We start from the raw sequence: 13,595 nt of genomic DNA, 5'->3' as shown, positions 1-13,595 counted from the left end.
GGAAATTTGCTAAAAATATTTCAGAGAAATTTGTTAAAAACTGCCGATTTGTTTGAATTGATGGAATACTTGGGTGTTTAAATGATGGGTTCATCCAAACCAAACATACTACTCCGGCCCATTTATTGCGCTGGACCTGAAGTTTGTTGATGGAGGGGTTTTATTGTTAGAAATAAGCCTGCTGTTTGTGTGAGATTATATTTACCACAAGTTTCCCCAGCTAGTTGCATGGCAGGAAAAGCTTTGGAAATATTGCTAAGCATTATTGCGGAGAAATGTATGTCCACGAGTGGCATCCTTACAGAAAATATTTCAAACCCAGATTAATTGTGCAAATTGTTGCTCCTTTACAGAACTTTCCGAGGTTTTGTGGGACATGGTCCTTGGTATTGGCCTTACCATGGAGAATGGTTTTGGTTTTGCCATCATATGGGCTGGTTTTGCTGTGTGGGCGGTGATTTCAGTAGCAGTCCTAATTATCATGGAGGGACTCTCTGCATTCTTGCACACTTTGCGTCTTCATTGGTAAGTCTCATTTTTATTTTTGTTCCCTGGATCGTGTGAAAATGGCCCTGTTTTTTAACCTTTATGTTTACAGCAAGTAATGTGTGAAGGGAAGGATTTGAATTCACATGCAAGATCATATAGCAATATTATGTAGCCTGGTCTAATCAGCCTGTAAGAAATTCCAAATAGCATTTTGTACTTCACACCTTAACTTCACACCTTAAGAAGAAAAGGAAAGAAAAAAATGAAAAATGATGACAAAATTGTTGATTATAATCTGAATAGGAATAGGTAATTGACATTATTCTGATGCATCTTTTAGCTTGTTATCAAAATCAAAGAAAAGAATTCTTGAAAGTAATACTTGTATAGTGGTGTAGGTATAATGCATGTTATGTTGGACAGTATCCTAATCTTGCTATTGTGCTATATACTGTAAAACCACTTAATTTCACTGGGAATTTACATTTGCTTGAAGCTTTAATTAAGCTAAATTAAATACCTGCAAATTTGACAGTTTTACTTTGAATTGTACACATGAATTGCTTGATTACAGAAATTAAATACCCACAAAAATGGTGGTCATTGGCAATTAGTGAAATTACTAGTGAAAATAAGTAGTTTACGCAAATTGTACATAATTAATTAATGTTGTTTGTTTTAATGTCTATTTTCTTCAGGGTGGAGTTTCAGAGCAAGTTCTTTATAGGGGAAGGATACGCCTTCAAACCATTTACGTTTGAATTTGACACCAGCAGAGAAATGGAATAATATAACAATTATTACATGGATGTTTGTATAAAACAATATTATCTACATCATATGTCTGCACTCCCAAGTCAAAATGGGCTATTCCAGTATTAACTTATATACCCCTATGGAAGACATGAACTTAATCTCCCACAGTGGGGTGTATATTTCAAATGGAGTCTCCCATTCAGGTAACCCCATTTGAACTAGTCCAATACAGTATCTGCTTTGAATATGTAAATGTAGGTATTTATACATCGCCTCACCCCACCCAGGTGTAATGGGTAGCTGATAGGGGTAATTACTATCTTTAAGTACTGAGAGGAGCTGAGGCTGAACTGAATTGGTTGTGCCTTTGTCAAAGCAAATTGATTATGATGTATATCAGTGGTAGAGTAATAATTATTGTAAGTGGGCTGGTACCTTATTGTAAAGTGCATATTCAATAACAAACATTTATTTATTCATTATTTATTTCAGTGCCGCTAGGCACACTAGGCATATGATTAAGGCACACAGAATGATTATCCCTAACAGCTCCATATCTGACACCATGGTAGAGTGGGACATGCGAGGTAAAGTGTCTTGCAACAGAACACAACATGTTGCCCCATAAAATGCAGATAATGTTGCTGTGTTAAACACCTGTATCTTCTAGAATCCCAAGGTAGCCATACTAAGTGATATTTATTGTATAGTTTTGTGTACATGTGTGTAATTATGCGCAGGGTAAACTTGGTTCCTAAGGTCTTGACTGGCATACAGGGTAAACCAAACTGCAAAGGTTTTAACTGGTATTGATATGAACTAGAATCTCAAGGTAACCATATTATATTGTGGTTTCTTTTGAAGTTTGTGTACATGTGAAATTATGCACAGGGTAAACTTAGATACCAAATTCTTTACTGGTATTGAAAAAATAATCCAACTTTTGGACTAAAATAAGGATTTGTCCAAAAATGTAACCCTTTCAATGTCTCCTGCTTTTAATATCATAAGGTATATGCTGATTGACAGAAGTCACCTCATGATATTATGCTGGGAATGAAAAGGTAGAAAAGCTGTCAATTTTGTGTGGCATGCCAGATGAATTTGAAAGCTTTTCTCCCTTTTTGTTCCCAGCATGCATAGCATGATCATGAAACGTCCATTAATTAATTGAAATTATTTAGAAGACAAAATAAATAAAAACTTACGAAGCCCTTACCATTATAGTTGCTATGCACAAACTAATATGTAAAAGCCTCAGTAGAGTAAATGGGCTCTCTTAGATGTGAAAACTCCATTACCGATAACAATAGATTGTGAATTTTGTGGTGATAGTAATAATGTATTCATAATATTGGGCCACATTGTGTGGTTTATGTGATCTAATTTAATTCTATTAAATTATAATAAATATATTGATATAAAATTGGATCGGTTGAGCCCATATTTATTGGTCGAGCTATGAGTTTTAAAACATTGGACGAGGCGTAGTCGAGTCCAATATTTTAAAACTCATAGCGAGACTCAATAAATATTGGGCGTAAAGCATCAATTTTATCATAATTATGTTTTGGATCCAATATTTTCACACACTTGGATCCATCAAAACATAATAATGTCAAAAACGTGACCCATGTCTTGCCTGAAACTTATGGGAAATCCTCTGTCTATATTAACATTCCTTGTGATGAAAACTAACATTAGAAATTCGGCCTTTTATTCATTGAACTAATGGTAATTTATAAATAAGGGTAAGGGTTATTTAAATGTTATGGGATTTTAAATATTGATGTATCAGAACATTGCCCTTGCCATCCTATTCATCATTTGGACCATTTTGGGTTGTTCTGTTCTCTTCAAAATGCTCATACTCACAGATTTTTCTGCATGGAAGGATACAAGAAAAAGTTACAATACATTCTAAAATGTATCCTTACTGCAAGAAACCGATAAATAGTTTTAAGATGGATCTCACTATAATTGTGTGTGTTATAGCAATTCACTGTCTAGACTTTATCTAGCTAGTAGTGATTGTTGCCATATTTCCCCATATGTCACAGATGAATTAATTTTAAAAGTGGTAGCCCCTTGAACAGGTCCCTGTTATTTTTGTGTCCTAAATAGTTGTGCATTACATATACTTCATATAATCTACTAGTGGCAAAGAAATCTTTTGAGAACATTAAAAAGTAAACAAACTCCAAACAAAAACCACCAAAGCATTACTATTCCCATGTAGGTCATTCCCAGGCCTTGCCGTCTAGATTTTAAAGGCGAGTGGTTAATCACTCGCTAGCATGATGCTAGGCGAGTGGTCGAAATTGCACAAATACCACCAATTTGGGTATACGTATAATCAATTAGAGCTTCGGTCTTAAACAGTATTTATGTTGAAATACGCGCGACTTTCTCCGCTTAGACATGAGAGGGCACGGAAAAATGCTGAATTGGCTGATTCGATGGCTGATTTTGGGAGACTCGCAGCGAGCGATATATAGTGTCTATAGCGAGTGGAAAATCGCTCGCTAGAAATGGAGTTTGGGCGAGCGATCGCTCGCCTCAAACGGCAAGGCCTGCATTCCCATTGCTAACTGCTAAGTTGGATTTGGGGATTCCTTGTCAGTTGTAGGTTTTGAAACTTGAAACATGTGTGTATGGTTGGTAGAGTAGAGTGAATGTACCAAAAGATGTAAACAAACATTGATCATCAGTGGCGTAGCCAGGGCTTTCCATGGTGGACGAAAACATACAGCAAAAACATTAATTTATGAAAAAAAGAGAGGAAAGGATGTAGAACAAATGGCACTCATAATGGTTCTTGACTTTTGTATCCTTAAATAAAAGTGTAGATGAATACTGGCAAATGTATTCAGGGACGCTTGTAGAATTGCATGATAGGTATATCATACTATGTATTTGCTAGGAGCATAGCATTTTTGTATGTCTGTTCCATCGCTGATTGGCAGAGCGACTGCTGAAATCTTATCGATAAGTCATTAGCATACCCGAGCATCAAGTTTCAAGCCAGTTGACTTCAAAGCAACTTTGATGCTCCAAAGCTTGCAGCAATTGCATGCTGTTTACGATTGTGTAAATGCTACCAGCTGATCAAAGGAATTATTGAATCACACATGGCCACTGATAGTATGATATGCCTGTAAGTGTGTTATTCTGGACAAATTATTGGTGGTATGGAAAAAGACCTGTCACTCTTTGTCAAATATTTACAGCATGATAGATGTAACTGTGTATAAATATATATAAAACTTGAAGAATATATATCATATTGATGGGTATCAGATACTTCTAAGTTATAAATTTGTGTGTGCATGTACAAATTGGAAAAACTGGCAAAATAAGTATATATATTGTTTTGACTTTGCTTTGTATGTCAATATATCTGTTTCAACGCAGCATAAATGGCAACATATTTAAATAGGTTAACCAATTGAGTAAAATTAACTCTTCAGGAGTATAAAATGTATAATATGATCTGATTTGATCCAATCAAATCCAAAAGGGGCAGTTGTAAAATTGAAATAAAAGAAAAAACAAATTAGGGAGCAAGAAACAATAAATAAGAAAATTGGCATTGTATTGTTAACTATGTAACCAAGGGTATGGAAATGTCAACGATATACCGTAAAGGTTCCCCTAATGGTGCTAGGGTCCCTTATCATAAGTGGGATTTTAAGCACAACCTAAAAGTGCCATCCCGTAAAATTAGCACCAGCAAATAAGGGCATGAAACCTTCTTGTTGGGATTTCAGAGGATGGTGCTCTCTATTTACACATGAAATTTACCCCTAAGGCAAAGGAGCCTAAGTGCGACATTAGGCAAACCTTTATGGTAGTATGCTAGATAACTGGGCATGGTAATGATGTAATAAATCATTTAAAATTGCCTCGTTTGACCTGATTGGATTACCTCGTGTCATAATTATGCTTTTTTCCTTCAAACTATCCAGGAATTAGAAATATTGATATAAAATTGTGTTGAATTGTGCAGCTGTATGTATTAAATGGATATATAACTGTGTTAGTTGATATTGTGAGTAGGTAAACATATGGTACCTATTGATGTTTATATAGCCTCACTATCCCCTCCATCTGGTATCAAGTATTAAGTAGCTTGACTGTTTTCAAAGGATCATAAGAGTAAGTATGGGGCAATTCTTACTGTCAGAACTGCTGCAGCTTAATTGAAGCAACTCTATTCATAGAACTGCTTCTATTGGAATAATGCTATATTAGTTAAGTGAAATTTCTTGATATTGCATGCCAAATAGAGTATAGCGGGTATAGCATTCACAGCTACTCTTGTATAATTTAGAAACTACTGATGGATAGTGTCCCTAATTTAAAACAAAAAGAACAATGAGTATTAGAAATTCCAGATAGCTATCAACAAAACAAATTTGTCTTCTGTAAATTTACAAATCATTCAACTTCTTTGGCCTTGCAGATACAAGTGCCAAGTATTTCCATTCTGGCCAATTTGTCTTTATCCTGAATATCCTTCTTCATGTAGACCAACATGTATGCTTTTTAAACTTGGCTTGAATAATTTGCCATAGCCTGGTCCCATTAGACCCAGAGTGTATTTCTGCATGAAACTAAAGTTTAAAACAAACCAATCATCCATACCATGCTTTATAATATGAGCAGTATTTGGAGAGGGGGGGGGGGCAAACATCAAAATCAGCACACCCCAAAAAAAATTATGGATGTTAGAGCATCAACTTTAGTCATTTTGAACATTTTCTAGTTGCTCTATTAGGTCATATCAGAGCAGAAGTAACAAAGTATTGCCAAGAGATTGCCAATTATTATGAAAACATTCATAGGCACTGGACATGTAATTTATTGATCAGAGATACTACTTGTCAGGCTTTTTCAAATTTTAATATATAACATAATATTATCTCTGGTGCTATAATTTATTTCCAGCACATTTTATACTTCGTACCACAAATTTATGCAATATTTCTGTGTGGTTTTACCAGTTTCAGGCCAGGCTATTTGAGGATTCAAAGTGGCATCTCTGAATTGATGAAGCTGAAGACAAAATGTGTATAAATCGATAGTTATCTGGAATGTTATTTCGCTCTTGTTACTTCCTGATGTTTGGAAAACATTGTTAACCCAATAACTTATTTTTGTGACGACAAATATGTTGTTCAGATAGTTTATTAAATGTTAAAAGAGAAAAAAAACTTGTCAGTCCTCAACTTAATCTGTGTGCACTTGTATTGAAGTAGAGAAACACAATGGCTAATGGATGTGACTGCAGTTCTACAACTCAGAGGATGATTTAAGCACTTCCCAGCAAGTCTTGCGGTTAGCACAGCTGTGTGAGTGAACATGACACCACTGCCCGCCCACTGCATACACACATGCATGGTTAAATTTGAATTTGGACAGATATATTTACAGTAAAACCACCTTCAAAAAGTTGGTCGATTTCACATTTTATGTTATCTACAGAAGGTGTGAATTATCCTTCATGCATACATCACTTTAGATCTGAAATCGACCAAGTAATAATGACACACGGGCAATTCTAAAACAACATCTTTTGCACAGAGTTCAATGGGATTTGAAAAGTAAAGTGGCAGTTGAAACTCTAGTGATAACACTTTTACAGTGCATGATGGGGCTTCTAGTGCTCAGCACTATGTCGAGTCGTGTGATTTCGGTGTTAAAAGCAAACTTTCACTTGATTTGGTCTCTTGTGGGGGTAAATAATGGGAAAAAAGATGTTTGCATTTTTTTATTTCTTGGGAAGTGGTAAAATCCAAGATGGCCGCCAAAATCCTATAAAACTGACTGACATATGCAAAAATAGCTATATATCACTCACAAAATATGCTAAACTGTAAATTTCAAATACTGGAACAATTTAGTCTTGTGTCAGACACTCAAAGAAAGATTTAATATTTCGGGGTAACTGGTAAAATCCAAGATGGCCGCCAAAATCCTATAAAACTGAGTGACACATGCAAAAAAAGCTATATATCGCTCTCCAAATATGCTAAATTTGTAAATTTCAAACACTGGAACTATGTAGCCTTGTGTCAGACACTCAAAGAAAGATTTAATTTTTCGGGGTAAGTGGTAAAATCCAAGATGGCCGCCAAAATCCTATAAAACTGACTGACACATATGCAAAAAAAGCTATATATCGCTCTCAAAATATGCTAAAACGTAAATTTCAAACACTGGAACTATGTAGCCTTGTGTCAGACACTCAAAGAAAGATTTAATATTTCAGGGTAAGTGGTAAAATCCAAGATGGCCGCCAAAATCTTGTAAACTGACTGACACGTGCAAAAAAAGCCACATACCTCTCTCAAAGTATGCTCAAAATCTAAATTTCAAATACTGGAACTACATGTAGCATTGCATTGTGTCATGCACTCAAAGATAACTTTAATATTCTAGAATTATGATTATTATTCAATATGGCTGCTTATATACTGCTTAATGTATATAAATGCATGAGTTTGTTTTTATGATCACGTTTCCAAATGTATAATTATGTCTCGGAACCAAAAGCACAATGTTTTACATAACCAGACCCCTTGCCAGGTCCAAGATGGACGGCATATCAGATACAGTACCTACTCATGGCACTAATGCATAGGCCTGGGCGATGCATGGAAATGATGAACTATTTGTTTGCGTGGCATCTGAAAAATCACTGTAATTGACCAAGTTATATTGCCCAAAAAGTACATTTTGGGTTTTGATGCTACAAAATGGTATATTTTTCTCATTATATGACACCTTTTAGCATATATTCGCCCTATCTAATTAATTGTATCTTTCAGCTTCGAAGGCGCAATGCCATTTTGTTTGCAGTTCAGTGCATTTAAACAAGAAAAGTCGTATTTCAACCTATGTTGAGTTTTTGATCATTTTTGATCATTAAATCATCCAGTTTCACCTGATATTGGTGGCGTTTAACTATATTAACTGTGAGAGTTCTAAATTTGAGAAAATTTCACCCGAAATCTGCCATTTTCCCATTGACAACAGTGTAATGGGTTGAGGGGTTTAGACTGCGTTATCCTAGATTCACGTCCCTTATCGGGGGTTAGGGCACCTTATCTGGGGTTTAGACTGCATTATCCTAGATCCACGTTCCTGATCTGTGGTTAGGGCACCTTATCTGGAGTTTAGACTGCATTATCCTAGATTCAGGTCCCTTATCTGGGGTTAGGGCACCTAATCTTGGTTTAGATGCCTTATCTGGGATTTAGACTGCCTTGGGGTTTGTGTTTCTTATCTAGGGTTTCAGGTGCCGTATTTGGGTTTTTTAAACTACCTTATCTGGAGCTTAGCCCGGTGAGTTCAGTCTTCACTGACAATGTGTACGCATGATGGTTCCAATTAGGGGTACTTTTCAAGAAATGTCCGCGGAATTTTCGAGGACAAAATTGTTCGCGATTGTCCAAATTAGGGTTTTTTGGAGCAAAATTGTCCTTGAAATGAAAAATAGGGTATATTTCTAGGACTTTCGTCTGTGTTTTACCGCTACAGTTTTCGTTATTGTCCTCATTTCCCCGTGAAATAGGGGTAAAAATTCAAAAGCGTCCTTAAATGGTAAAAATAGGGGTATTTATTTCGAAAAAATGTCCTCGATTCCTCGTGATAAGGGGGTGAAATGAAAATGCGTCCTCAAAATGATAAAAATAGGGGAGGAATTTGGGGGCAAATTTTCCTTGATTTCGCGCAAAATAGGGGGTAAAATTGCTGCAAATGTCCTTGATTCCCCGTGAAATAGGGGTCATTTTCGAATCCTGGAACGGTCATACGTCCTACCTTTAAATACAAACTGAACCCACCGGGGAGCTTAGGTCCCTTATCTGGGGTTTAGATGCCTTATCTGGGGTCTAGACTGTGTTATCCGCAGTTAACATCCCTTATCAGAGGTTAAGGCACCTTTTTTGGGGTTTATCTGGAGTTTAGACTGCCTTATCTGGGGTTACACGTCCCTTATCTGGGGTTAAGGCTCCTTATCTGGGTTTAGATGTCTAAAGAATGGATCTGGGATTTAGACTGCCTTGTCTATGGTTTACATCCGTTTTGGGGGTTTTTACATCCCTTATGGTTTACATCCCTTATTTGGAGCCTTATGGAGTTTAAATGGCTTATCTGGGGTTTAGACTGTGTTATCCTAGGTTTACGTCCCTCATCTGAAGTTAAGGCGCCTTATCTGGGATTTAGATGCCTTATGTGGGATTTAGATGCCTTATATGGTGTTTACGTTCCTTATCTGGTGTTAAGGCGCCTTATCTGGGGTTTAAACTGCCTTATCTGGGGTTTACGTCTCTTATCTGGGGTTTACGTCTCTTATCTGGGGTTAAGGCGCCTTATCTGGGGTTTAGACTGCGTTATGCTAAGGTTAAGGTATCTTAGCCCCAGGTAAAGATCGTAAACCCCGGATAAGGCCGTATAAACCACGGATAAGATAAGATATAGGCTAAATTCTGCATTTTAGTGGCGGTTATTTTTAAATTATGGCCATCCGTCCTGTGCTGTTTTAGATTATATCAATGGATTTCTAGACCCTCTAAACATGGGTATAGACACCAGCATCATACTTCTAGGACTTTCTGCACCCGAGATATAGCCAAATTAATTTTCACTGGCAGCCATTTTGAAATTTTGGCAGCCATCTTGGAATGATAGGTCAAAGGCTGTTGTAAATGACTCTATTGGATTCCTTGACCCTGAAGACATGGGTATAGACATCAGAATCGTGCTGCTGGGTGCTTCTCTGACCAAGTTATGGTGATTTTAAGGGATTTTGGCGGCCATTTTGAAAAACGCCCTCTACCAAGAGTTCCCCACACTTTTCGATGGTGCAGACCCCTCTCATTTTATTCAGCATCCTCAAATCTATAACGAAACACCTTCAAAGCTTCTTGTACTCAACCCGAGAATGGGACTTCCATTCTGTACCCTACTAAAGCGCAATTTATGAGTAAAATATGGCAAACTTTCAATCACGGCGGCCATCTTGGATTTTAGGCACTAAACGGTCTTTAAAAAAATGAAAACATGTTTTATTTCAATCTTTACCTTTCAATGTAATGAAATCAATTGAGAAATTGTTTTTAACAAAAAAATCGCACGACTTCCCCTTTGTTCAACATAGCGCTGTGCACTATTCCTTAAATCATCCTCTGTCTACAACTATTCCAATTGCGAATATGAATAGTTGTATTCCTCTCATTATTAGGATTCAGACAAAGTATAGGTTGACCTTCTTCTCCGATGTACAGTTCTTCATTTATATGCATGAAAGTCAAATATCAAATTTTAATCCCCGCCATTAACCAGAGGTAAAAATTCAAAAATACTCTGATTTTGATCAAAGTAGTTTGCTTGGAAAAACATTTAAACAAAATAATAGTTTACCATATCTCAGGTGTTTTTTGTTACCTGGGTAACAGGGCAAAAAGGTCAAAGCCAATTGAATCATGTTAATCTTGGCCTATTTGGAGATGTTACCCGATAACAAAACACCTGAGATATGTCAAACTATTCTTTGTTTAAAATGATGTTCCAAGCCGAACAAATTGAGACCACTTTTATCAAAATCTGAGCATTTGTAATTTTTTTACCCCTGTGGACAATGGTGGAGACCAAGATTTTACATTTGACTTTATGCCTATAACTTGGAAATCAACCTTGTGGACAAATTATCGCCTGATTAGCATATGGTAACGAAATCTGGTCAAAGGATTTACTAATTGCACACTTGGTCAAAGGATCTACTAATTGCACACTTGGTTAGATTTCTATCGCAAAATATGGTAATGAAGTGGGTAATTAGCATAATTTATATACACATCTCTCTGTATCTCAATTCTCTCTTAATCACACTGCATGTAGAAAGGTAATACATGTACTGGTGGGTTCAGGTGAGTAGAGTAGGGGTAGAGTGGGCGAGATGGGGTAAGGTCATTTGGGGGTCGTCTAGGGTCAATAACTAGATTGTTGCAGGTTTATGAAATTTGGTGGGAATGACCACTGAAGCAAGACAAAAAAATCAAGGTCATTTTGGGATCATCCGTGGTCAAATCGCTATTGATTGTTGCATGTTCATGAAATTTAAGGTCATTTTGGGGTCATGCTGGAGTCAAATCACTATAGTTTGTTGCATGTTCATGAAATTGGGTATGAACAGCCACCGAAGCAAGTCAAAAAATGTCAAGGTCATTTTGGGGTCATCCAAGGTCAAATTGCCATAGATTGTCACAGGTTCATGATATTTGGTGGGAATGGCCACTTAAGTGTGACGAAGAATGACAAAAAGGGTGAGAAGACTACGAGTAGGAACATAATATTTCTCTGTCATGATATTTGATGGGAATTACCACTTAAAGGGGCATTTCGTGATCCACACCCTCATCCCCCCCCCCCCATTTTCTCAAAAAAAGTTGAGATTTTTCTATCACTGGAAACCTCTGGCTACATAATGTTTATGTACAAAATATTTCTTGCAGATTAATTCGTTTAGCAAAGATATCGTGAAATTTGAATTTCGTTCTGGTGCACCAGAACGAAATTACAACGCATTGTCTATGGAGCAGTGTAATACACATAATCATGCATAACTCGCGAACGCAAAATCGGAATCAACTGAAATTTTGGGAATAGGTTTTTTCGTGGATATCTAATGAAAAATGACATAAATAGAGGATGCTAGGATCACGAAATACTCCTTTAAGTGAGACAGAGAATGTAAAGGTCATTTTGGGGTCATTCTGGGTCAATCACTAGATTGTTGCAGGTTCATGAAATTTGGTGGGAATGCACTGAAGCAAGATAAAAAAAGAGAAAAATCAAGGGGTTTTTTTGGGTCATCCAGGGTCACATCACTATAGATTGTTGCATGTATCATGAAATTTGATAGAAACGACCACCGAAGCAAGACAAAAAAATGTCAGGATAATTTTGAGGTCATCCAAGGTCAAATTGCCATAGATTGTCACAGGTTCAGTATTTGGTGGGAATGACCACCGAAGCTAGACAAAAAATGTCAAGGTCATTTCGGGTCATCCAGGGTCAAATCACTATAGATTGTTGTGTGTTCATGAAATTTGGTATGAATGACCACCAAAGCTGGACAAAAAGTCAAGACCATTTTGTGGTCATTCGGGGTCATACAGGGTTAAATCGTCATAGGTTCGTGATATTGGGTGGGAATGACCACCTAAGTGAGACAAAGAATGTCAAGGACATTTTGGTGTCATCAATAGTCAAATCACCATATATTGATATTTGGTGGGAATGACCACTTAAGTGAGCAAAAGAATGTCAATGTCATTTTGGGGTCATTCGGAGTCAAATCACAGGTTCATAATATTTGGTTGGAATGACCATCTAAGGGAGACAAAGAATGTCAAGGTCGTTTTGGGGTCATTCGGGGTCATCCAGTTCAAACCGCCATAAAATTTTGCGGAAACGACCACTGAAGCAAAACAAAAAATGTCAAGGTCATTTTGGGATCATCCAAGGTCCAATCGCCATAGATTGCCACAGGTTCATGATATTTGGTGAGCATGACCATCTGTGTGAGACAAAGAATGTTAAGGTCATTTTGGGGTATTTCGGGGTCAAGTCCCCATAGATTGTCACATGTTCATGATATTTGAATGATCAGGTAAATGGGACAAAGAATGTCAAGGTAATTTTGGGGTAATTCGGGTCATCTCCCCATAGATTGTCGCAGGTTCATGAAATTTGGGCGGGAAACGACCAGTGAAGCGAGACACAATTCAAGGTCATTTTGTAGTCATTCAGGGTCATCCGGGGTCAAATCATTATAGATTGTTGCATGTTCATGAAATTTGGTATGAACGACAACCGAAACAAAACAAAAACATGTCAAGGTCATTTCAGGTCATCCAGGGTCAAATCACTATAGATTGTTGCGTGTTGATGAAATTTGGTATGAATGACCACCAAAGCTACACAAAAAAGTCGAGAACATTTTGTGGTCATTCGGGGTCATACGTCCAGGGTCAAAATGTCATAGGTTCGTGATATTTGGTGGGAATGACCACTTAAGTGAGACAAAGAATTTCAAGGCCATTTTGGGTGTCATCATCCATAGTCAAATCGCCATTGTCAGAGGTTAATGATATTTTGGCGGGAATGAAGTGAACAAAAGAATGTCAAGGTCATTTTGGGGTCATTCAGGTCATCCGTAGTCAAATCACCATTGTCACAGGTTCATGATATTTAGTCGGAATGACCATCTAAGGGAGACAAATAATGTTAAGGTCATTTTGGGGTCTTTCGGGGTCAAGTCCCCATAGATTGTCACAGGT

The 13,595-nt window shown here is 37.1% G+C and overlaps 1 protein-coding gene across 3 annotated transcripts in view; it reads left to right on the top strand.

Annotated features, from left to right (window-relative positions):
* LOC140155735 (V-type proton ATPase 116 kDa subunit a 1-like) overlaps nt 1-6,319 on the top strand; it is a 32,492-nt gene extending 26,173 nt beyond the window's left edge. For all 3 annotated transcript variants that reach the window (XM_072178695.1, XM_072178686.1, XM_072178678.1), the window contains 2 exons: nt 354-525; nt 1,188-6,319. In XM_072178695.1, coding sequence (XP_072034796.1) covers nt 354-525; nt 1,188-1,278 — 263 coding nt within the window. In that variant the 3' untranslated portion in view covers nt 1,279-6,319. The remainder of the gene's footprint in view (nt 1-353; nt 526-1,187) is intronic.
* Nucleotides 6,320-13,595: the final 7,276 nt, after the last annotated feature.

Source organism: Amphiura filiformis, chromosome 1, assembly GCF_039555335.1.
Source record: "Amphiura filiformis chromosome 1, Afil_fr2py, whole genome shotgun sequence".
Taxonomy (NCBI): Eukaryota; Metazoa; Echinodermata; class Ophiuroidea; order Amphilepidida; family Amphiuridae; genus Amphiura; species Amphiura filiformis.
The sequence above is the reverse complement of the archived record's forward strand: the minus strand, read 5'-3'. Positions and strand labels throughout refer to the sequence as shown.